Raw genomic sequence first — 26,280 nt, forward strand, 5'->3', positions numbered from 1 at the left:
CCAACTCCTCCCCTTGTCATTTCTATATTCTTTCTCGAAATGTTGAATAAATATTAATGTTGTTTCCACATATCATCTCCAATGTCCGCTGGACTTCGGGTTGCGCCGTGTCAGCTGTTTGGGATTCCCCTCCGTAATTTCCCCTCAGAAAGCAGGAGGAGAATCCGCGCTTTCTGATTGGCTACCTGTCACATTCAGCGTTCAGCTCCCAATCAGGGAAAACCCCTGATTTAGATCGGAGCGGCCACGACGATCCACACTGCAGGATGATCAGTTAAGAAATCACCAGCAACAATCTTGGATCGGCCAATGTACTAAGAAAATAGGGGCAAAACATCGTGTAGTGTGAACTATTGCGTCAGGATGTGCCCATCTTCTCTATTTAAATCTAGTGATTACTGAAGGCCAATATAGTATACAGACTTCATAATCTGCACTCTTTTGATTGAATGCCGTATTTATTTCCACTTTGGCTTTATATTGTTTAGTTTTTATTCAAGTACGTTTTTTGTTAATGGAGACCGAGAATCCATTTTATTTTTGTTTTTGGTTGTTTTGTTAATTTGGTTTATCAGTTCCAGTGTTATGTGTTCTTTTGAAAATAAAGTGTGTGTGTGTATGTATATATATATATATATATATATATATATATATATATATATATATATATATATATATATATATATATATATATATATATATATATATATATATATATATGGCAGGAAATCACATGCATTATTAGTCATTTCCATTAAATCAGTGTCAACTGGTCTTGAAACAATATTATCGTTTATCACAATATTTTTTTAGACAATTAATCGCTCAGCAAAATTTGTTATCGTGACAGGCCTACTTGATAATTCAACTAAATTCTCTCTATTAAGTTTGTATTAAAAAAAACTCAATTTGATATTTTACTTTAGTGGCATCACTACTAAAAATGTCATCAATTTTAAGTTGAATATTCATTTTAGTAATTTCTTTTTGGAAATGACTTATTTTTTATTCATAAGCAGAACATTCCATAAAAACATGCTGAACAATTTCAGGGAGATTACATTCACCACAATCACTTTAGGAGATTTGATGCACTCGTATCTCTGCCACTCATCTTGCATAGGAAATTCAAGGAGTTGAATGCTCCATAGATTTCTTATGGAGTGTCGCTTTGACTTGCCAAGCAACAGTCTCAAAATCTTCAGGATATGAGTAGAAAATGAGCAAAAATACCAGTTAGTGTTTTATGTGTTTTCTTTTCCCATGTTTTTGTGATCCATTAGAGTTACTACATAAACACACAAGGGGGAAAAGTCTCTGTTTGTTGTGAAGAGGTCAGGGTCTGTTTGCATGACAAAGTCAAACATTTTACACCTACACAGTTTATAGTGCAGTTGTGTAAAATCACCCATGACTCTGACACCAGACCACGGAGAAGTATGGACATGATTCTGATTATTTATTTCACTGTTGAAGTTTGACCTCTCAGTGGTGGGTAAACACAGAAAAGGGTGTAGGTGGAGCCTGAGTGGGTGAAACACGGTGAGGGAGAGTGGGGGGCCTCTGTTCTCTGCAGACTGAATCTGAGGACATTCACTGACAGCCATGGATCATCCATGGACCCAGATGTGGAAATGGACTCTGTGCATCCTCTTGTATGGGACGTCTGTGGGCCGAGGATCAGCTACACCGTGAGTCTTCTTGAATTTTTAAACAATTATGCATTGATATTATTAAGCCATTTTTCAGATTCCATCAAAGTCTGATTACTTAATGCAACGGTTGTGTGTGTGAATCTGTCTGCAGACATTACATGGTGGCCATTCCTGCTGTTCTTGAGTCTGGAGCAGAGACTAAATTCTGTGCCAGTCTCCTGCAGCCCACTGAGTCTCTGCTCATGATGGTCACTTTGGTGTCACAGCACAGCAGCATAACTCTGCTGGAGAAAACATCCAGCACAGAATTTAATGAGTGCTTTCAGTTTCAGGTCAGCTCCCAGCAACACTTTTTATTCATCTGTTTATATTTAAACGTGTCAGTGTCTTGAATCCTCACAGCAAACTGTCAAGAAACATATCTTTCTTAATTTTTTACAAGATCTTTAAAAAAAAAAAAATTAAAATCACCTTGGTGCTAAACACAACAATCCAATCTTCTTTTTCCTCTTTTTTAAAGGGCCAGTACATTGTACTTTTTGTGTATACCCAGTGTGGATAGACATAAAAAAAAACATAAGGGGGCGCTAGTGAGCAATGGCGAAGTAGGCAGCGTTTCCCTAGAGCTCATGCAAATTTAATAATGTATTGTGGAAGTCTGCAGAAAAAGACGAAATAGTGATTTGAGTCTTGTTTAATTGTCAATGTCTTCCAACAAAACCAAAAATCGAATGAATAACAACAGTTGGTGTCTTCACACCTTACCTTCTCCCCTTCACAATAAAAGCATACATTCTGGTGTGAAATATATATTGTATCCGCCACAATATTTAGCACTAGCTTGACATTTGGACAGTTATTCTACAATAGGCTGGGAGAAAGAATAGTCTAGATTTCATTTAACTGCAACAGGACATGATGAAAGCAAATTTGAGGATGTATGCCTCCAACAAGGACTCTCCTGAAGGTAGCTATTCGATGGCTAATGCTACCATCCTAGAGGCTATAAACTCTCCGCACAGAACTACAAGTCACTAAGTTCGAAATTTGTCAGACAATAGATACTCGCATCGAGGAGATGTCCGCCACTATCAGAGAACTCCTCACCCTCAAGACCGAGACTCAAAATGCCATTCACCTTCTGAAAACGTCCAACAACCAACATGGCGCATCCATCGCTGAACTAGAACGAGCGGTAACACAGCAGACGCCGTAACCGCGCAACAGTCGGAGATAAAACGTCTACACACAGAGACGAATCAGCTAACAGAAAAACACATAGACCTTGAAGGAAGGTCCAGATGACAAAATATACGGATTACATTAAGAGAAGCGGCAGAGAACGGTGCAGAATTGAACGGATTCGTCTCGCAGCTCCTGAAAGAAGTGCTGACTCTGGATGGCTTACTGCTGGTGGATCGCGCTCATAGAGCTCTACGAAGGCGCCCAGACGACACAGGACCCCCTCGGGCGGGTGGTGAGACCCCATTATTACCGCGACGTTACAATGACCCTCCGGAAGGCCATCACTCAGAGGGACCTCGCCGACCGCGGGCAGAAGATCCGCATTTCCTGACTTCACCCCCGAGATCGCAAAACGCAGAGCTGCATTTAACGGTGTCAGAGCACTTCTTCAGGACAAGCCTGGAGTTTGGTATGGACTTTTATATCCTGAAAAGCTGAGAGTGACTTTCAGAGGAACAGAAACAATGTTCACAGACGCGAAGGAAGCCCAGAGGTTCGCGGAGCTCCACTTTGGCACCGGTGGAGATGATGCAGACGGCCCCACGGAGGACACCTGCAGGCGTGGAGTGACCGGGTTCTGGTGGTACTCAATGCCTGGACTGTTCTGTGATGTTTAGCCAGCTAAGTTTATATAATGTTTAGAATCTTCATTTTGGTTACATAATTAGCTGCCTTAAGTTTCGTTGACAATCTGAGATGGGCTGATATTTATAAATAGGCAGCTTATATAACCTGACATGTTTTTCAGATCATTTCTTTTCACCTGGTCAGGTGTTAGTTCGGTGCTTGAATTTTATATTTTTGCAGAGCTCTTTTCAACTTCTAATTAGTAGTTAGTAGTAAGGGAAGCTGTTGGTTGAGTAGGTTGTTTTTTGAGTGTTACTCTTAACTTTATTCTTCTGTTTGTCCTTTTCTTTATAACTTCCTTAGAGGGGTCGCACCTTACTTTGCAGGTTCTTCTTAGTATAGGCAAGACGGTAAGCATTTTGCTTGAAGGGGTGGGCTGGGACTTATATATGACGTATAATCATCTCTTTCACAATTATGAGGACCTCTATACTATTTTTCATTCTAATGTGAGTTATGCAGGTTAATACAACACAAACAAAGAAGGGGGGACAAGTTACTTTGGTCACATGAATGTTAAAGGTTTGAATAATCCTGTTAAGAGGGGTGATATATTAGCACACCTAAAGACATTGTCTAGCGGTGTAATTTTCCTTCAGGAAACCGACCTTAACAAGAATGAGCACATAAAAGTGAGATGCAGATGAACAGGGCAAGCTTGTCATTCTACTTGTGCAGTGAGAGCTAGAGGCGTGGCAATGTTATTCAAGAAAGGTACACCTTTTACCCACAAACCAACCAAATCTGACAAGGAAGGCAGATATTTAATATTAGTTGGAGAATTATACTCTGTTCCTATAACTCTGGTTAATATATAAGGCCCCAGCATAGACTCTCCAAATACCTGACTAATCTAATCATTGGAGGGGACCTAAATCTTACGGTGGCTGACAGGTGCAAATGCGCAGCAAAAGAGAAAACATGCAAACAAAAGAAAAGACGCGCACAAATTAAATGTGGCAAACAAAAAGCAAATAAAATGCAGCAAACAAAAAAGAAGACACCCCCGAATGAAATGCAGCAAACAAAAAGAGAAACGCGGCCACCGTAAAATCTTGTATTAGATCCATACTTAGACCGTTCATCAACACGTAGAGCAGCGGCCTCTTAAGCTAGTATTTTCTTTAAGGAATACCTAAATAACTCTAATTTGTTCGATAGCTGGAGGATTTTTAACCCACAGGGGAGAGACTATTCATTTCACTCAAATGTTCACAATTTGTACACATGTATTGATTATTTAATGATGGATGCAAAATTATCGCCCTATATTAGTGAAGTAAAATATCACAATACATCAATTTCAGACCATGCCCCCCTTTCTCTAGATTAACATTTAGATAATTTGAACCAAACTGAAAGGACATGGAAACTAGACCCACATCCGTATTTGTTAAAATTGTACACCCAAGCAAACTCAGATAATATCCTACCTCCTACTATGAGAGAAGCCACTATAATACTAACACCAAAAAAGGGTAAGGATCCTGAAGAAGTAGGTAATTACAGGCCAATATCACTGTTAACCTATGATCAAAAGATACTTGCCACAATTCTAGCTAATAGGTTGACTTTATTAATGGATAAATTATTTCATCCCGATCAGACTGGTTTTATACCAAACAGATATTCTTTCTTTAATTTGCAACATCTTTATAATGTGATCTACTCTCAGAGGGAGGAAACTTCTGATTTAGCCGTTCTTTCCCTCGTCGCGGAAAAGGCCTTTGACCAAATAGAATGGCCCTACCTTTTTGTGACCCTGAGAAGATATGATCTTGGTGAACATTTTGAAAAATGGTTAAAAGTCCTTTAACGTAAACCTTGTGCTAGAATCGTCACTAATAAGACACTATCTCCTGCAATTCAATTACATAGGAGCACCAGACAAGGCTGCTCGCTGTCACACTTACTTTTTGCCTTAGCCCTAGAGCCACTTGCACAAACCCCCTGCATCCTTTAGTCCTATAAAGTCCTAAAACTTTATAGGACTATAAAGTTTTATTTATAGTCCTAAAGGGACTATAAATAAAACTTCCTTATATGCAGATGATATCCTACTGTTCATAACCAATCTTCCGTGTACTATACCAATGCTCCAGTTTGGCAGGTTTTCGAGGTTTAGGATCAACTGGTCTAAGAGTGAACTGATGCCAATTAAGCTCAAAGACTCTTCAGTCTTGGAAAGTATGCCATTTAAAATTGCTAATAATAAGTACACCTACCTTGGAATAGAGATTACTAGGTATTTTAACTCACTTTATGAAGCTAATTTATCCCCCCCTTATAGTAAAACTACAAAATAACATTCAGTTTTGGAGATCTCTCCCCATTTCCTTGGTGGGAAGAATTAATGCAATAAAAATTTTTTTTCCCTCAGATCCTTTATCTGTTTCAAAATATTCCCATCTTTTTACCTAAGAGATTTTTTAAGAAACTTGATTCTATAATCGTTCCATTTCTATGGGACTATAAAATGCACCGAATTAGCAAAGCTCACCTTTGCAAGGCAAAATTGGAGGGTGGACTGGCCCTCCCAAATTTTTCATTTTGCTATTACTCTTGTGCGCTTTGCATTATTACAATTTGGCTAGGTCACAATTTTACACAACCCAAGTGGGTTGCAATGGAAAAGGAAGACTGCAGCCCTCGTAAAATTGTTGCTCTTATTTTGTCACCAACAAGTAAAAATACCTCGGCATATAACAATAACTGTATCATTCACAGTACTATACGTATTTGGAAACAGATAAAATCCCAATTTGGTATTGAATCTATATCTACCTTATTACTAATAGCAAAGAACCCCTCATTTTTCCTTTCCACTTTAGATTCAGGTTATACACAATGGAAAGATTTAGGCATCAGGACTATTGGTGACCTGTTGGTGAGGTCTAATTTTGCCTCTTTTTCTCAACTTCAGGCCAAATTTAGTGTCCATAAACACAATCATTTTAGATACCTACAGGTCAGGGTATATGCTAAAAACACATGCGGACTTTATAGAATATAATACCTAATGAATTTGACGAACTGTTTAAGTTGGGTGGTGGGGAAGGGCATCTAATCTCCCAGATTTACAATTTGTTGTTATCCAGATCCTCGCCATCCATGCGGCTCTTAGAACAAGCTGGGAGCAGGAATTGGGAATAGAGATAAGTGACGAATTCTGGAAGGCTGCACTAGAGAATATTCACAAGTGCTCTGCTAATTCTAGACACTGTCTTATTCAATTTAAAATCATACACATGCTTCATTACTGTAAGGTGAAGTCACATAATTTTTTTCCTAACACATCCCCACTGTGTGACAAATGTCATATTGAAGAGGCCACAATTCTCCATTATCACTCTTTGTGTACTAATTAACCCCATTTTGGTCCGGCATACTCAAAACTTTATCAGATATACTCCATACAGAGCTGAGGCTGGACCCACTTCTGATTATACTTGGAGCTTCTGTTCAGCTTTCTCAATTTAATAAATACCAACAACAATTATTATCTTACGCCTTTATCATAGGAAAAAAGTTAGTGTTGATGCTCTGGAAAAAATCAGAGGTTCCATCGGTTAAATTGTGGCTGGAGGAACTGGTAAGGCTCTCTCATCTGGAAAGAATACAGTTCTCATTTGCAAATAAATTAAAGTGATTCAATAGAACTTGACAACCCCTTCGACAATATATTGATAACTCTATTTGAAGAGGATTGATTTGATTCTCGGTGTGATAAGATGCAAGTCCTAGGGAAAGGGGAGGTGGGTGGGTCCCTGTTTATTTATGTCACTTCTCTTTTGTTTTTGTATTGTCTTTTTGTTTTATGTTGACGTCAAAAAGAGGACAAATTTGTATTGTTGATGTTTCAATTTTCATGTCTGATTCCTCAATAAAATTGTTTAACAACAAAAAAACCATAAAGCATAATTGAAATTCATACAATATTGCAATTTAATTTACCCAGCACATAATAGGTTTCCTTCCACAAGCTTCTGAAAATAGTTTGCTGGAGTTCTGGTCCATTTCCTAGAGTTTAGCAAACCAAAATGACTTTGATAACTCTAACTCACCTAAAAAAAGTTTTATCTGAGCTAACTTCAGACAGAAAGAAAACCATGTTTTTTTATTATCTGTATGTAAGTGTCTGGTTTTAATTTTACTAAAGATTCTTCTGCTACAGGTTCCCTTAGTGCAAAATGAAGATGTGCAAATGTTTGAGGTGCAAGTGCGAGGTGCTACGTTTTCCTCGAAACAAGCCAGGAAAGTCATGATCAAAGCCTATAAACTAAGAACCTTCATCCAGACAGACAAACCAATCTACCTTCCCGGACAAACAGGTAACAATAAACTGCTGATTGGTGCTCTAAAGTCAGATTTCTTCTGCAGTAATATTATGGAGTGCTCAGTGATCAAAACCACGCACAACAAATTCCAACTTGTCATTTATTCAACAAAGACCAAGCCAAAACAGAAAAGCTAGTGGGAAAAAAATTGTTCCACCTCCAGAATCCAAAGTACAAAACAAAATATCTGAAAACATAAAATTCTTTTCAACTCCTATGTACTCTGAGGTTTGCTCAGATGAAGTCAAATGTCATCTGCATACGGTTAGATTCATATAATGTTTGGATTTCAGCCCTGAACGTGTTGTTAGACATGGATCTCTGAATATCTTAATACTGTTGTTCTGATGGAAACCCAGGAGATTAGAGTCCACATGTGAGGCAGTGAGCATGTTTTCTGAGTGGAAGAAAAATGTTGGGTTGTATCTTATGAGAGCATTTAGGATTGTGTTAGCCGAAACACTCATCAGTTTTCCTTCAGTGCATTTCAGAGTTGTGTCACTGGACTCCAAGCTGAGATCTGCCAGCATGTTGGTGAGTTCTCCTTACTGGTGGTGAATGTATTATGTGCTCCAGTTCACTAACGTCTTCCACACACCAGCTGGTGATCTTTGACCAACATCAGACCATGGTCAGCAGGCCTTTCCTTTTTAGAAGTCACCAGCAGTCTAAAACAAGTTTGGGATTTTAATTCAGTGCTCCCCCCCCAAGTCTGAATAGGTACAAAAAAATAAGAGAATAGAAAAATATGTGGTCAGACTGAATTCTCTTTCCCATTGTCTTAATGTTGTGGTATCTCATAGAACCATGCGTCTCATTATATTTCAAGATCTCAGTAAGATTTCTACAATATGAGCCTTTATGCTTGGATTTACCCAAAAGGAAAACAATGGAAGCTTTGCATGAAAAATGTTTGACCTGTTGCAGATTGAAACTGATTCATCTTAAATATTCTTCATGTTACATTATTGATGGTCCCCCGGACAAGGACATCTATTCTTATTTGTTATATACATCTGTAAAATAATGGCAAATTAAAAACCAACTAAAGTAACCACAGTAATACCTGATTAGATCACACAGACAGACATTTCATATTTAGGTGCTTTTCTTGTCTTCTGCCATGGAATCTGATTGGTTTGTCACACTTTTATTTCTAATTGGAAATTGGAAGTTTAATCTTCCACACACTGACACAATTATTTGACTATTTAAACATTTGCTTAATTATTAAATGGCTGTTTAATACAAAAGAAAACAAACAGAAACAATTCGTCTGTTGTCAAATCACCTTTCCTTTCTTTTGCAGTACAATGTCATTCAACTGGAGGTAAGAAAATATGAGCAATCCTATTTGCATGTCTTGTTCATTTTAGCATCGCATTCTGAGTTAATTTTCACATGAAACAATGTAAATTAAGAAGCGCAAATATTTGAGGAAATCTCACAATGACTCATATATTCATATTTTATAGTTAGTAAGCAATGTTAAATTTTTCTGAGCCACAGGCAGCTAAACATATTTGTACTAAACAGCTTTTCAAAGACTTTCTTTGATGAAAACAAAAACAAATTATTTATAACATGTTTTTTTATTTATTTTTTTGGATTGTACTCTAATTGCAGCTAAAATTGTGGGTCTGGTTGCTTTATAAGCTGCATTTCCATTAACCATAAAATTGCACTAATTGAAATTAAGAAAATCAATTTTCTTAATGGAAACACCAATTTTTTTTTCAGGACATGTTTGATTAGAGACAATAAAATGTTTTTTATACATGTTTTGAAAACGTGCATATTTACCTCTCAAGTTTACAAAGTTGAGCATAGTGATTAATCGTGAGTAATCACAGTGCTACAGTGTGATTTAAAACTTAAGAGTGCCAGAGTAATCATATCTATTATAATTTGATTTATTTTTTTGCACATTAAAATTTTATCCATAGCAGAAACAATTTCTTCTTTTGACTGCATGTTTCTGATTTGCTTTACTGAACAGGATTCTAGGAGCAACAGGATTGGACAGTGGCTGAATGAAACATCCAGTAACAGAATATTGCAGCTGTCCTACTCCCTGAACTCTGAGGCCCCTGAAGGATCCTACAAGATCACTGTGCAAACGGGTGAAGACAGGAAATCTCATAGCTTCAAGGTGGAGAAATACGGTAAGTTAGCCCTGCTTTTATAGGTCAGTTATATACTTGTGTATCGAAAATTAAGCAAGATAGAAATGAGTTATTTTATTGTTTCTAGTTTTACCCAAATTCGATGTAACGATACATGTGAAGGAGGAAGTAAATATCTGGAAAGGAGAATTTGATGCTCAAGTTTGTGCGCAGTGAGTAAAGGTTTTTCGTAACACTTTATTTGATACTTTTATTGCAAAGTTGCTCTAGAAGTTGCTTTAAACATTATTCTGTAAATAATGATACTTTAATGCAAAGTTGGCACTTTTACCGGACTTTCAATGCAACTTTGAGAGCAACTTTGCATTAAAAGTGTCATTATTTGCTGAATGACACTTCATAACAACATAGTCAGACGTTCATAAAAACTCCTTCATGTTCATGACGGGTGTTATGTCATATTTTTAGCCATCAGTTTTATGCACACCCCGTCAAATAAAGTGTTACCAAGGTTTTCTTAACAAACAGCAGATTTCAGTCTTTAATTAGTTTTTTCTACTTTGAATGAAGGTACACATACAGACAGCCTGTCCCAGGAAGTATTACACTGAAGGTGTGCCGACCTCAGGAAGAACGATTTTATAGAAGTTCACTAAGTCCCCCCTGCGAAACAAAGACAAAGCAGGTACAGTGGTAAATAAAATGATCCTGTGAGGACACAATCACAAAAAACAGACTCTTCCAACTTATACAGCACAACAATGTAGAGTTATTGTGTTCACTTAAACTGCTTTGATACCAGTTGGATGAGAGATTGCCGTTTTTCAAATAATCAGTTAACCATTAACTGATTATTTGATTGGTAATCCATCAGACCCAGATGGAAGAACAACATGTGCCAAATCTACAATGAGAGATATTTGTTTGCTTTCTTTTACTGCATATTCACTTACATTCTGTTCACTTTCCAGACAGATATGAAGGGCTGCGGTACATTTAACTTTAATATACTCGTCTTCAACCACAATCAACATTTACTGAAGAATGTTCTGGATCTCAATGCTGCAGTGGAAGAGGAGGGGACAGGTCATTTTAATATGTTTTTGCTAAAAAAAAATGTCATAGTTAAATTTTAAATTGCTTTATAAAGTGGAGTCAGTAAATGGGGGGGACTTTTTCTCCTCAGGTATTTCTCGTACTCAGGGAAAGAGGATAAATCTTGTAAAGTTTTATGGAAAGTTGTCTTTTTTGGATGCTCCAAAGTTGTATGAAAAAGGGTCGAATGTGGAAGGAAAAGTAAGTGGAACAAATGCTGTTTAGTTTTTCAACATGTGCCAAAGCAGTTTACGTAATGAGTATTATCAAATGTGCTACATTTCTATTATTTTCTATACCAACAGGTGAAAGCAGTTGATTATGATGACAGACCCATTCCTCACATGAAACTGCTTCTGTTTAAGGAGGGTAGACATAGTCAATGGTTGCTGCAGAACCTCACCACTGACACTAATGGTGTCGCTGCATTCTCAATAAGCACTGATACATTTAATGGGGAAATCAAACTTACAGTAAGTAAAACATATAATCTCTCAAACTGTTGATAGGAAGACATTTGTTTGACTCTTGATGGCTGTGAGATGAAGGATGTCCTGCTCTAGCCTCTTGTTGAGCTGCCCACCTTCCAGTTCATCACATGATAGCGAAGCGGTGCAGTCCTCTTTTTAATGTTTCGTAGCAAAGCAGTCCTGATATTGCACTTAGCATACAGTGGATATAGAAAGACTCCAAATCTCAGTTCAAACAATGATGCTTAACAATGAGACTAAGATTAAACACTTCTGAACCTTATTATCCTTTAATGTGACATTTATTGACAGTTACATCAACTTGAGTTTGTATCTGGGAGAGGTGGAATAATTAAAAAAATAAAGAACTAATACCCTGGATGTATAAGACTGCACACGCTTAATACTTGACATCATGGATCCCTGTTATTTTAACAGGCCTGTGTGCCTTTTTTGTACTGTAGTTCAAAACTGGCAGAAGAAACAATACTGAGTAGTATAAAGTACCACATCTTTAACATATCTATCCTAACAGGGCATGGTCAGCTTATTTGATCAGCTTATTTCAGAAACAAGATAATTCAAAGTTCCTTACCACAGAGTCCAACCCAGAGTCTGGTTGCTTTAATAATTTTCAGTACTGCAAAGAATTTTGTTCTTGAATATATGAACTATATTCCTTCCATTTTTGCAAAAATGAGGGAGTATGGACAATGGGTGAATGAATTTTGGTACTCTCTTTGTGAAGCACTTTTGATTTTTATCTGTTAAAGAATCTCGATGAATAAAACTTATTACTAGTTTGTAAATAAACACTTGCGATGGCGAAGCTTTGGGCGGTAAGCCAAATCTCCCTCACATCTCCCAGTGGTCGCTTAATCAGCACTGATGCATTGATTTTTCTAGAAGTTGCACTTCGGAGCCAAAGTTTATGTTGATTGTATTCATGTTGTATTATGTTCATCTTTAAAAAAACTAGTTAGGTTATGCAGTGGAGTCATCTGAGGATGAAATTCCTTCCCTTGTGAAAGAAGGACTGACTTTGTCCGAGTTACTACCTCCTTCTCCTGACACCGGAACAAGCAGCTCTCTGGAACTAAAGAAGAACGTGTCTCTCCCATGTGACCAAGAGAGTGAAGTCACTGTGAAGTACACTATAGTAAAGGAAGCCCAGGGAACAGTGGTTGTGATCTACCTGGTAAGTTCCCTGCAGGCCATCGTTGTGTTTTATGAAAGTATCATGGAATAAAGTCACTTGAAGTGAAAACAGTACTAAATCATCATGTGAAATCAATAAAAAAATCACAAGCTCTAGTATTAAAGGTTCACTATTTTGCTTCCTTGAACAGGCAACAGGACATGTCTGTGGGTTATACAAAACATGTTCATTACATTTAATACACAAATCATTCTCAGATATTGAGATTTTACCTGTTCTGCATGAAGGAATGCGCTATTATAGGTCTATGTCATGATTATGCAAATGAGCTGCTACTGGCCACACCCTCCCAACTCAGTGTTTACATTATGAACACCTCATGAAACAAGAAAATGGCTGCAGGCAGATGCACAGTGGTACAACCGTACGTCTTTGAGCCAGAAGCAGAATAAGTGGAGCCTCCTGAACGACCACCAAGCCACAAACCACTGAATGAATCGCTGCAGATCCGACGCACATTTATATTGTGATTAATTCCCTGATGATTCTGCTTTGCTTTGGGGCGATATGCCATGATGTGACATCAGCACAATAATTCAGTACAAAGACTGATTTTTTTATGATCTTTTTTATATATATATTTGCAAGGTTAGAGGAAAAGCACTTTTCTCAACATGTAAAAAAAAAAATTAAGATCTTACAATGCCAGTATTGTCCAAGTGTCCAGCACGTTTTCACAAACACCACGTCTTCTCCATGTAAACTATTCTGACAGTAAACCGTAAGAGGCTATCTGTCAGTGTTAGCTTGTGCTAAATGACCAATCAGGCTCATGGCTAACAACAATACAAAACACAACTTACATTGCCATCGTCTGTATATTTGTGAGGAACAGCAGGAACATAACATTCCTTTGGTCCAAATCTTTTGGCGAATCCTGAGTGTCCATTCTAAACTGATCTCCACAAACAGCAACTTTCTTTGGCAACATTGCAGGGACATTGCAAGCAAAGACTAGATGAAGCCACGCAGCTCTGGGAGAAAATGTATGGGCACATGGACGCATTTTCTGTATTGCAACCAACGGCAAAATGTTTTCCTTTTCCAGCAGCCATTGCAGTGGTAGCTTGTAATGACGTGGGTGGAGCTCCACTTGGGATGCCAAGTGAGGCACTGGGCTTGGCTTGGGGTTGCTAAGTAAAACAACTTGTGACATAACTATTTGGAGGTTTTTGAAACAGGCTCTCTTGCAGAAACCAGCAGAACATTTACTTTTCATCAAGAAAATGGCAGGTTATTTTTTTCTTTGGGTTATTTTTGTTGTTGTTTGGACGGTTTCTAGAAACATGAGATGCCAATATGAAAGTACAGAAACATGCAAAAACAATTTGCATAATACTGGACCTTTAGCAACTTGTTACACCCAATGTCAATTCAATTTAGGCTGAACTTGGTGGCAATGCAGGAACAGTGGGTGTTTTAGTTATGCCAACTCATGGTTGTAATAGTAGATCATTTCTCACTAAAGCAAGTCGCTAAGTGATTTTAAACACACTAAACATTTTTGTACCATATCAAAATTTCTAAAAAAAAAAACAAAACCCAAAAAACTGTATGGCATCTTTATGCTGTTTCCTCTCCAACTGGGCAGGTCTTATCCAGAGGAGCCATCATCATGCAAGGGGAAAAACAAATTGTTTTGCAAGATAAGTCAGGTTTGTAATGACATGTTTAGATATTTTAATTATTACTGTACGCTTAAAGTTGCTTTAAGCATTCCATTTTTAGTGTTTTATTTTTGTCATAGTGATGTATGGCTGGCCAAAGGTTCTGATAACTGGTTTGACTTTTCAGTGAATGATGGTGAAGTGTCCTTCAGCCTGACGGTGTCTGCAGACATGGCTCCAGAAGTCCAGGTGGTGGCGTACGCTGCTCTACCCAGTGAAGCTGTGATTGCTCACAGTTCTGTCTTCACAACCGAGAAATGCTTCAGCAACAAGGTCAGTTCAAGAAAACGACTTGGTGGAATCAATCTTCTATACGTTTGTTCCAGAGAGCAATCTTTTGTAGTTTTATATTTTGGGGTAACAACATCAGACGCCGCAACTTAAAAAAAAAAAAAAAAGCTAAGGTAATAAAGGCACCAGGTTGTGTTCTTGAAAGAGTTTTGTCGAAGTAGATTGAAGCCAATGAGTGCAGTCTTCCTATGACATGTTCCTGAAAGATGGGGACAACCTTTTCGTTTAAAAAAAAAAAGTAGATTCCAATAAAAACTTTTACAACTCATAGTAAATTGCTGTGGAATACCACTAAGTTTAGAAGTATGATGTGTTCTCTGTTTGCACCAGGTCTCTCTGGAGTTTTCTCCGTCTCCAGCCATTCCAGCAGAAGAAATCAAGCTGCAGCTGACGGCTCTGCCTAACTCTCTGTGTGGCATCAGCGCCATCGATCAGAGTGTCCTCATCAAGGAGACTGAACACACTCTGGATGCAGACAAGGTAACGTGTCAACAACTGACTCCTAAAAAGATCAAACCTTAGGTACGAGTACGTCTATCACTTGTTTTTATTTTTAGTATCTCAGTATATAAAGTTACTGAGATACTTACTCTCAGTAACTGTCAACAGGGGCGCCGCCAGGAATCGTGGGCCCCATGACAAAGAATTTGCACTGTCAATTATCCTCATTCACTCACTGTTACATGTGCCAGTGGTGGAGAAACAACTTATCATTACAAGAAACCGTTTATCTGCCGTCATTTGTAGCTATGCTAACTAAACTGAGCATTCACAGTTTGAATCTGCACAGATCTGTGCTATGCTAGCTGCAGCACGGCACAAATCGAAGGGGAGGAAGGATGAGCAGCACCACATGAGATTGTGATTGACAGCACTAAAACTCTCCTGCCACTGATTGGTTGTTGCTAGCACTGGGAGAAGGCAGAGGAAATAAATTTTTCACAGATTACCTCTCATACCATACTGTCACAACATAATGACAGTTTTAACAAATATGTGAAAAAAATATTTACATAAAAGTGGCATACTGCAACTTTAATTTCACCCTGGAGAGGACGGGTCAGGAGGGACGTGGGTTAGAGCTGCTGCTGACTGACTCACCTGTTAAGTGTAGTAAAACATACAAAGGACAAGTTCAATATATGAATATGTTGGTAATTTCTTTCCTTATTTCATTAAATGCTAGTGAATTGTAGCCAAACAGTAGTTTGTAGCTAAGCTAATTATGCTAAATAGTTGATAATCTCACAGTCTACTCACCTCTCTTGGAGAAAAACTGGGTTATAAATTAACACTCTTGCCTTTTTCTCTCTCTCTTTTTTTGAAAACCTGATTTTATAACTTTTCTTAGCAGCATAGTAGCTGCCACTATAGTTTGTGTTTCCTACTGTCTGCTGCTAACAGCGTCACTCTGAAGACTCCAAGCAGGAACGAACCATTTAATGCAGATAGGGGGGTTCAGGGTAAATATGGATGTGTGTTTTTTGATCTGGGAGTGGGAACATTAAATTTTTACTGCTAAAATCAATCTTTGAAAATACAATATGATTAATTTTGTAATTGACAGGGTCCCAATTTTTGTTTTCATTTCTATGAAAAAAAAAAAATTGTAGAGGGCCCTCTGTCAGTCAGGGCCCATAGAATTGTCATCACTTTTCCCTGCTATACCACGCCCCTGACTGTCAATGCTGAATTTTTGGGTTTCATTTTAAGTTTCTATTTTGATTGCTTTGATCCTTAATGTTTGCTGACTGTTATTGGATCCTTAACAAAAACGTCATGATATAAAGACACACAGTTCTATTTGTCAGCAGGTTTTCAACCATGTTTTTCTTTTTCAGATATTTAACTTGCTCCCAGTCAAGAACGTACTGACTGTACCATCTAGCGTGGAAGACCCAACAGACTGTCTGATTGTGAGACCAAAGAGAAGAGCTCCACAAGGACAAGAGAGACAAGATGCCGACACAGTTTTTCTGGTATTATTTTTTATTATTATTTTATGTACTGAACATTAGTAAAATGACACCAAAATGGCTATAAAATGTTTACCCCACTTCAGATTTCTTCTGTATTTTGCTTTTTTTTTTTTTTAAAGTAATTTTTACAAAATGTAGTTTTCAAATGAAATTATATTAAGAAAATAAATTGTCTATCAAATCTGGGCTTACTATTAAATCTCAGTTTAAAATATTTCTATTTTATTTATTTATTTTAAATTCATGCAAGTCATCGCAAATATGTGCGCAAAACTTTTACAAAATTTCGCTAATGTTAAAAATACAATTTTTTGTACAATTGCAGTGTTTCCATTAAAACAGAAATACAACTGAAATCAGGTGAATAAGTTTGTTCACACAATGTCACTAAAAAACATGCCATGCCATCCTCCTCCTACCACTTCCTGTTGTCTTTTTTGTCTTTTCTGCCAGTAGTAACATCCGGCTGCTGACGCGTGTGACGCAAAAAGTGTTTTCATTGCAGTTTGCAGTGAAAAGTTATTTATTAGCTACTTTTTGTTTGAGATGCTGACATATTTTATTTTGGGTTTGCTGAATCTATTTGCTTTAACTTGTAATGGAAATAACTTTTTTTTTTTAGCTTGCAGTAAAACAAAATCTATTATGTATGCAGTACCTAAATTGCCAGTTTGTTCTCTGAACAATGAAAAAAAAAGAATTTGCCTTATGTTTTGTACATTTTATCTAGTTAATAGTTTTTACAGTGAAAACTATTTTAGGCCCAACCTCTCAGGTTTGTGGTTTAAAGAGCTTTTTAGAGAAAGATCTGTTTATTTCCTTTTAATGTCAATGAACTAAGTTGAACTGACCAGCCTTTTTCTTTAAGGAACATAAATCATCATTTAAAAACTGCATTTTGAATTTATTCAGGTTATTGTCACATGAAACTCTTTTTGGTGATGTTAAACATTTAAGTTTGACAAAAAGGAACAGAAAACTGAACAAATCTGTCTGGGTCAAATTTTCATAGGATTCTGTAATTATCTGCCTTTTAAACAGAAAAATTAAGGCTATATAACTGACACTACTTTGTTTTTGTCTGCATTATACAGAACATGGGACTGAAAATGGCAACAAATTTGATTATTAAACGTCCTTCATGCCTACTATTCCAGACAGAGACATACAGGCGAGATGGTTGTTTTTCTTCTTTTTGTCAAGTAACACATGAATATTTAATTAAATTAAGCTTCTTTGCCATTGTAATGTTTTCTGTTTTTTGTTTGTTTTGTATTCTAAAGAGGGTATTTCCATAATGCCACCTTTACGGATACCACTGGGTTCCTCTTGGAGATATGGACTGAAATCCCGTGCACGAGGTGGTTTTGCCATCCCTCCTCCAGCACAGACCGCTCGCGCATTCTTCCCTGAGACATGGATTTGGGATCTGGTGGAAGTTGGGTGAGTTTCTGTTTTGAATACAATAAAATAATTTCCTAACTGAAATAAAGCATATCTGTCCTCCACTTATCTAAGACCAGGAGTGACACATCTAGATAATAAACCCAAAAGTCATGCTACCCTACAACACTCTTAAGCTCATTCTGTGGAATTTCAAGGTGTCCGCCGTGCCAGAAGGGAGATGTTGTTCCCCAGGGGTTTCTGGGAGATGCCCTGTGGTTTCTTCCCAAACTCTGTGTACTTTTGTTATGGTGCTGCTGTAATAAATACATTTTCCTACTTTGGGACTAATAAAGGACTATTCTAAAAACCCCTAGATAAGATACCCAGAAGGAGTCCTGATGTGATGTCTAAGATTTTGTGTACATGGAGCCATTTTGCTGTCTGAAAGCATACATGCAGAGAATATACGGCTGCAAGGTTTGATTTAGACATCCCTGGGCAGATAACGCAAACATATATAATATGTCTTTCTATCTTCACAGAGCACTGAATTTCCTGGATTTCATTCATTTCTATAGTCCAACACTGACTATACCTTAACCTAACCATTACCTGTATGTACTGTTGGAGAATTATCCTTTCTCCAGCTAGATTCTTAATGTATGAGGTTGAAGAAGAGTCAGCGAGTTGAATTCATGGATTCCATTTATTAATACCAAAATACAGCACTGGTCTATTGTCATGCTACCCTTATTGGCTAACAGAGCAAAATGGCATCTAACAATAGTTTCTAATTCCTTTTGCTGGCCTCAAAAGAGGGCGACCCCTAGCTTGTCATTTACTTTGACCTTAGCTTTGTGTGCATGTGCTCTGTGTGTGTGTGTGTGTGTGTATACGGACATGGACATGCAAATAGCTAAAAGAGATAGAGGAAACACAGAATTATTTATTTCTAAAAGTACATAAACCTAACCTAAACTAAATTCACACCTTAGTCCTAAACCACAGGTGTCCTGGAGGGCCACTGCCCTGCACCTTTTAGATGTGCCTCTGCTGCACCACCTGAATAGAATAACTACATCAGTAGCAAGGCTCTGGAGAACTGATCTACACAAGGAAAAGGTAATTAAGCAATTTAATTCCAGTGTTTTGTGCCTGTGGCACATCTAAAAACTGCAGGACAGTGGAGGACTGGGTTTTAAACCTACCCCTCACCCCAAAACACCATTTCTTCGTATGAGGCCTGGCCTTTGGGCCCCATAAGGAGCAGTCAGTCCTCACAATGTAGTATTTGTTGGAAAAATGGCTCTTACACTCTATCAAATGCCAGGCCACACATACATATACTCCAGATGGTTAAAGGTTATACAGTCAGAGGGTGTGCTGTGGTGGAGCAGGGGTTGAGCACAACTCGCATATGGAGGCCTTAGGCATTGACATGGCCATCAAAGGTTTGATTCCCGGCCTGGTGAACCTTGCTGCATGTCTTCCCCCTTCTCTCATTACCCACCTTCCTTCAATTCACTATCAAATAAAAGCCACTAGAGCAGTAGTTCTTAACCTGGGTTCGATCAAACGCCAGGGGTTTAATGAGTCGGTCTCAGGGGAACGACCCAAATCTGCCACAGTTTCAACAGAAACAGTTTCGAGAGAAACTGGAACCACTTTAAGGTCTTGTTTATATACTTTAATTAGCTCTACATTCTTAAGAGAATGAAAAATTAATAATAAATAATAAAGACTTTGCGGTATTCTGATTTAGTAATGTAATTATATTAGTTGTGTTACCACCCCCACGCCACTAGAGGCAGTAGCAGGCCCGAAAAGATGCGACTAAGGAGCAGATTTAGAAGTACACCAAAGCTACAGAATTTGGTAAAAACTGAGTTTTGCTGAAGTAATTAAAGACACAAGTTCAAATCCCTGCTGAGAGTGGAGCTCCTTCAATCAGGGCTCCTCCGCAGCTCTGATTGGCTCAGCAATGTAACGTGATCCTCTGCATGGCAAAGCGGGGCGTCATCACGACTTTACACAGTGTGTCTTTACCTCCGCGGCAGAGGCTCCGCCGAACCCCTGGGGTTCGACCGAACCCAGGTTAAGAACTACTGATCTAGAGCCAATAAAACCTCTAAGAAAAGGTTATAAAGTCAATATAACCTCCCTACTTTGATACTATTTGCAATCTTGATTTAAAGTCAATTAGGATTCTATTTGAGCCATTCTTTTTGTAGATCAAAACTGTCCTGGCACAGAGTTACTCTACATTCACTCATTTTATGTTACAATACAGCATGCTTCATCCCACTAGAACAGATATGGATCTTCAGATTACTAAAATATCTAAAGTGTCCAGAGTCAGGTCATGTAAGAACCTTTTTATGTGTTGACCAATGGCAAACATGAATATAAAGCATTTATTGGCTGATAATGTCAACATGACGATAACATTGTGAAATCTCAAAGTATTGAGTTTGGTGTTTGTGTATCTGTTGATGCAGGCCTTCTGGGACCAAGGACATGTCCCTGTCTGTCCCAGACACCATCACCACCTGGGAGACGGAGACTTTCTGTTTGTCCCCTCAGGGTTTTGGTTTGGCTCCTCGTCAGAAGCTCACCGTCTTCCAGCCTTTCTTCCTGGAGCTCACCCTGCCCTACTCCATCATCCGGGGGGAGAACTTTGAGCTGAAGGCGACTGTCTTCAACTACCTGACCAAATGCATCATGGTAAGGGCCAACTTTAAATCAACTAAGTGATTATATCTCCAATTAACATAGTAAATATGATCAGTGGTGAACAGTACAGGAGTACAATGACTGAAGTACTCTACTTAAGTACACTTCTTGAATATCTTTGCTTTACTTGAGTATTTATTTTTTGAGGAACTTCTAACTTTCAACTCCACTGCATCTCTAGAAAGTTTGTTACTTGTTTCTTTTGGCTCAGCGTAGCTTTGTAGTCCGCTGTAGCTGCTTTTCTGTACTGACATGCTTTTGGCCACACATTGCTTCTCACAACGGGAACCAATCACAGTCACCGCTTGCATCTGGGAATTATGGAATTATGTCGTCCTCATTAAGTGTAGCCCAGTGTCAACACCTTAAGCTGCATATCTCTCCAACAGATGAAAGTGTCTGCAGCCCCCTCCTCAGATTACACCCTCAGCCCCCTCTCTGGGGATCAGTACACTTCCTGTCTGTGTGCCAATGAGCGGAAGACCCTGAGCTGGACCATGAATCCCACAGCCTTGGGTGAGGATCAGAATGAGCGGTCACTGTTGGGAATGTTAAAGGTTGAGAGGCTGAGGAAGGAACTAATGGCCAGTAACAGAATCTCCTGCTGCCTGGTGAAGTGTGTGTTGGTGTTTCTCAGGCGTTGTGAATGTGACTGTGTCTGCCGAAGCTGTTCCGTCTCACGCCTCCTGTGAGAACGAGATCGTGGAGGTTCCAGAAAGAGGACGCATCGATACAGTGACACGCTCTCTCAGAGTAGAGGTTGGTTTTCTGAATGTAAAAAAAAAAACATTAAAGAAGCATGATATTTTTTTATTATTTGAATCAATTCAACGCCATTTTATCAAAGCAATTGACATCAAATATTTTGTCTGATTTCATTTCCTCCACAGGCTGAAGGATCTGAGATAATAAAGACACAGAACTGGCTGCTCTGCCCCACAGGTCCGTGTGTTTCAAACCAAACAGACTGATGTGCAATTTAAAATCAACAAGCAAGCACTTCAAAGTTATTCTTGTGTGATTCACTTTATAAAGTAGGAATAAGCAAGAAAATACATTTAATTTGCAACATTAACAATTGTGTGTTCCTGTTGAACCCGCATCCAATGACCTCATAATATCTATAAATTTATTTTTTTATTGTTTGTACTCAGGAGAAACATTGACAGAGGAAACAGAGGTGCAGCTGCCTGAAAATGTGATTGATGGATCAGCCCGTGTCACAGTGTCGGTCCTGGGTAAACACATGCTACAAATTCTACTGATAGGTCAATGGTCAAACATGTTCTGTCAACCGAAACAGACCCTGCCTCCAAAAAGCCTAAACTAAGGTTCAACATTATTGTTGTTGGGGCAGTATTTTGTAAAAATGTACTTTATTGATCACTACATTGTGTCATAATGTTTTTCCGCATCAAAAACAAACCTGGAGTATTACTTTGATTCTTTCATGCATGTTTGAGAAATCCTTTAATCTCCATGGCAACCACTCAGCTGTGCAGAACGCTAGAATGGATTTAGCCCCGCCCTCAAGGTGCAGCTCCTCCTCAGAACTGCTCCTCGCAGAGCAGCACCATGCCCCTAACCCCTGGCTCCCCAACAGGACTCCCCAACTCAGCTCCTTCAGACTAGCCAGCAGCCACCTGGTGGAACTGCATCTGCTGAGCTCATTGTGTGAACAAACTCTCAGTGCAGCGCTGGTAAAAATGTTGCCAATAGAGGAGCGATGATATGATGACTCATTGAAGGCAGAGTTTCAGAAAGAGCAGGAGTTTTTAAAGAGACAGAGACCCAAGGCATTCAATTACAATGTCAATTTCTCTTGTCATATTTGATATATACAGGATGTTTATAACAACTGAAGGTAACATAATGACTAAATTGTGTTATGTGCCTGGAAATACATAATACTGTCCCTTTAAGATTGTTTTACCCTTCCTTAGCTGTTTCGTGTAGTTTTTGTGTTCTCCAGCTGACCCGTTGGCCCTTATTTTAGTTTTTTAGTAATATCAGAAATTGTGGAGTACGCACTATTTAGATCAATAATATACAGCCCAGAAATGGAATTAGAATTAGAATAACTATGAACTTGGAATCCAGAAATACTTAACAGGAACAGTCACTGCTTAGTTTATATTACTTTTAACCCAGAAAATGAATTAGATCAGTCATTCTTTAGCTTATTTTATCAGAAACTGTAGAGTACTCACTATTTAGCAATGGAATTAGATTAGAAATAGGGTATTTTAGCAACCCTGAACAGGAGCACTTAGTTTACACACTTTAGAACAACATTAGATTAGTTTTCTTTCCTCTTTTTTCTTTCCTTTGGTTTGTTATTTTGTTTGTATTTCCTTTTAATTCATGTAAACCACTTTGAATTACCGTGTTGCTGAAAATGTGCTACATAAATAAAATTACCTTACCTTACTGGAACAGTCTAAAAACAATGCATGCATTTTTAGGTCAATGGAAACGCAGCTACTGCTGCAAACTGCCTTTTAATGTTGGCTTGTTCTCCCACAGCGTTAGCAGAGTGTTAATTGTTCTTTATGTAAAACACATACCTGTTGACTAATTCACACTGATGAAAGTTGCTTTGCTGATAATGGTACATTTGGTGTAATTTAACCTTGTGTTTTTATGTAGGAGACATCCTCGGCCGCGCTCTTAAGAACCTTGAGGGTCTGCTGAAGATGCCGTATGGATGTGGGGAGCAGAACATGGCTCTTCTGGCCCCCAACATCTACATCCTCCATTATCTTAAAAACACTCAGCAGCTGACCCCAGCCACCAAAGAGAAGGCCTTCAACTTCCTATCCAGTGGTGGGTCATTCAGTTTTAATGACTGTTATAATCTGACCTTTCTGTGTGTCTGTGGCTGTCCAGAATATGGTGCAGTTGAAACAAACACAAAGAAACGTGTCTAATAATTACCTTTGCTCTTCTTTTTTTCTAAGGTTACCAGAGACAGCTGAACTACAAGGACTATGACGGGGCATACAGCACATTCGGCAGCGGACCAGGAAATACCTGGTGAGGATATTCCTCTACATTTCTTTGTGTCTGTGTGGATTAACAGACTAGCTAATCATTAGAGTATTTCTCAAGACACCAGGCCTATGCTCATTTTCTTTGTTAAAAATTTTGATGAAAGATTCCACTTCAAAAGATACATATGACTGAACTGGCCCCGTTCATGGAACAGAAACATTCTATATTGTTAAAAAAAAAGAATTTTTTTTACAGACAACTTTCATTGCTGTCACATTTTAAATAATCACACAAGTCAATCCTTGGGCCAAGAAAAAAAAATAACTGCAATTGTTTCTCATTGTAGTATCTTGTCATTGGTCAATTATGTGCTAAATATATTGATGTTCCTCAGGCTGACATCTTTTGTACTGAGATCTTTTTTCCAAGCTCAGTCTTTCATCTACATTGATCCGGTAAACATAGAGAAGTCCAAGACTTGGTTGAATCATCAACAAAAGCAAAATGGATGTTTCAAAAAATCAGGGAAACTCTTCAACAACAGAATGAAAGTAAGTTCACTCAGTAGTCAATTTAGAGTTTGTTCTATATAGAATTAGAACTGTTTCCTTCATCTGATGCTTTGCAGACACAACACCTGTGCTGAAGATTTACTCACCTCAGCATTCCGAATGTTTGAACTGATGCAAGCTGATCTACTTTCTGATTAGTTCATTAGTTATCTGACCAGTTAGATGCACTGTAGATAGTCAGACAATTTTATGTTCTAAAAATGCCTGACAAATAATTTTTCAGTAAAAAGTTTGTTTTTTTTTATATCAAGAAGTAAATTCTACTTCAGTGGTGGTGAGATAAAGTTAAAGCGATTGTCAGCTAACATTTTAAAATGTTCAGCTAACATATTGAATATATCCAATATTCAGTATTCAAATATTGAATAATATGTATTCAATATTTGTATTAAAAAAGGTTTATCCTAATAATGGTAATGGTCAGTGTTCTTTTAGTTTTTACTTAAAAACTTTACCAAAAAATGACCTTCTTTAAATAAGAAATTAAAGTGAATGACCATGACTCATCACTTTTCCTTTTTCTCTCTTTTTCTTCCAAAAACTGACAAAAGTCTTCCATCTTTGGTCTCAACTAGCCTTTCTGAGTGTCTGTTTCATTTGTTGTTTCTGTTTTTGTTTATGTATTTTCCATATTTAAAATATATTCTAGCTCAAGTGTTAAATGTTCATCAGAAATTAAAGTTTATTTATCTTTGATGATGTTTTCTTACATTACGGCATTTCCAGTGTATTACTTGAAAATGGTCTCAAAACAACAATATTCTCACTTATCACAGTAATTTGTAGGACAATTTATCATACAGCAAAATTTGTTGTCATGACGGGTCTACATACAATGCTCCTAAAAATCAACACGAGTGCTTTGCTTATGGAGAACAGATGTGACAAGACTTGATGTTCCACATAGTCCCCTTCATTTCATCACATTTAGACACACAAAACTGAATTTTTACAGCAAGTCAGGAAACAGACAAGACATGTTGTTTGTGGGAATATCTTAGGCAAATGTGTACACTTTGGAAGAGCTCCTGGTCTACATGGTCCAATAAAATACTAACAGAATAACTAAAATGCTGTAAAAGATTTTTGCTTTGAATTTGGTTAAACTTATTTTTTAAGCACAGGTGAAACAGATGGTAAATTGATCTCCACAGGGTGGCGTGTCGGATGAAGTGACTCTTAGTGCCTACATCACCGCTGCCTTTTTGGAGATGAATATCTCTGTGAATGTAAGTAAATTCAAATAACATATCATAAAACTGAACTTTGAAAACTATTTTGCTGATTAGTACTTTGGCAAAATTCTTCCTACTCCGTAAATGTTTTGATTGCTCGTGAGCCAAGACTCAAACATGTTTCCATTTGTTTCCAAACCATGAAATATCTCAACAGTTTGACCCTGTAGTGTCCACACAGCCGACAAACAGACACTGTGTGTTTGGGAACACTTTGTTGTCAATTTCTCACCATTGGTGCTTTTGTCAAATGCACACAATTCAATTCATCAGCTAAAGTGCAGCCTCAGCAGCACCAATGATGATTATTGAAGCACATCTGTGTACAACAGTGTCATTCTGGCATAAAGTACCTGTCAGAGTGATGACGACTTCATTCTGTCAAAGGATCGTGTGGTGGCACAGAGCCTGTTGTGCCTCAAAGAGTCCATCAATGATTTCAGCAACACCTACACCACAGCTCTGCTGGCGTACGTCTTCACACTGGCTGGAGACATGGAGACCAGAGCTCACCTCCTGCAGCACCTCGACTCAGTGGCCATCAAAGACGGTGAGTCGTGTTCCTGGTGGAAATCATCAGAGTTCATTATCATGACTTCATTAATGCTGCAGTATGTAACTTTAATTAAAAAATAAAAATAAAATCCGA

General features: G+C 38.1%; 1 protein-coding gene across 1 annotated transcript in view; it reads left to right on the top strand.

Moving 5' to 3' along the window:
- The first annotated feature begins 1,471 nt into the window (after positions 1 to 1,471).
- Positions 1,472 to 26,280, top strand: part of LOC106910508 (alpha-2-macroglobulin-like) — a 29,504-nt gene continuing 4,695 nt past the window's right edge. Inside the window, exons 1-28 of the mRNA XM_088011474.1 lie at positions 1,472 to 1,691; positions 1,807 to 1,987; positions 7,702 to 7,858; positions 8,346 to 8,398; positions 9,174 to 9,194; positions 9,864 to 10,029; positions 10,118 to 10,202; positions 10,561 to 10,675; positions 10,962 to 11,076; positions 11,177 to 11,286; positions 11,391 to 11,558; positions 12,535 to 12,753; positions 14,366 to 14,429; positions 14,569 to 14,714; positions 15,063 to 15,212; positions 16,574 to 16,711; positions 17,806 to 17,890; positions 17,995 to 18,154; positions 20,596 to 20,821; positions 21,220 to 21,346; positions 21,468 to 21,589; positions 21,721 to 21,772; positions 21,985 to 22,068; positions 23,480 to 23,656; positions 23,791 to 23,866; positions 24,219 to 24,375; positions 25,551 to 25,625; positions 26,019 to 26,181. Of these exons, the coding sequence (XP_087867600.1) occupies positions 1,606 to 1,691; positions 1,807 to 1,987; positions 7,702 to 7,858; positions 8,346 to 8,398; positions 9,174 to 9,194; positions 9,864 to 10,029; positions 10,118 to 10,202; positions 10,561 to 10,675; positions 10,962 to 11,076; positions 11,177 to 11,286; positions 11,391 to 11,558; positions 12,535 to 12,753; positions 14,366 to 14,429; positions 14,569 to 14,714; positions 15,063 to 15,212; positions 16,574 to 16,711; positions 17,806 to 17,890; positions 17,995 to 18,154; positions 20,596 to 20,821; positions 21,220 to 21,346; positions 21,468 to 21,589; positions 21,721 to 21,772; positions 21,985 to 22,068; positions 23,480 to 23,656; positions 23,791 to 23,866; positions 24,219 to 24,375; positions 25,551 to 25,625; positions 26,019 to 26,181 (3,478 nt within the window). The 5' untranslated portion in view covers positions 1,472 to 1,605. The remainder of the gene's footprint in view (positions 1,692 to 1,806; positions 1,988 to 7,701; positions 7,859 to 8,345; positions 8,399 to 9,173; positions 9,195 to 9,863; positions 10,030 to 10,117; positions 10,203 to 10,560; positions 10,676 to 10,961; positions 11,077 to 11,176; positions 11,287 to 11,390; positions 11,559 to 12,534; positions 12,754 to 14,365; positions 14,430 to 14,568; positions 14,715 to 15,062; positions 15,213 to 16,573; positions 16,712 to 17,805; positions 17,891 to 17,994; positions 18,155 to 20,595; positions 20,822 to 21,219; positions 21,347 to 21,467; positions 21,590 to 21,720; positions 21,773 to 21,984; positions 22,069 to 23,479; positions 23,657 to 23,790; positions 23,867 to 24,218; positions 24,376 to 25,550; positions 25,626 to 26,018; positions 26,182 to 26,280) is intronic.

Source organism: Poecilia mexicana, unplaced genomic scaffold, assembly GCF_051168715.1.
Source record: "Poecilia mexicana isolate PSO_F unplaced genomic scaffold, ASM5116871v1 scaffold_13, whole genome shotgun sequence".
In the NCBI taxonomy this organism is placed as follows: Eukaryota; Metazoa; Chordata; class Actinopteri; order Cyprinodontiformes; family Poeciliidae; genus Poecilia; species Poecilia mexicana.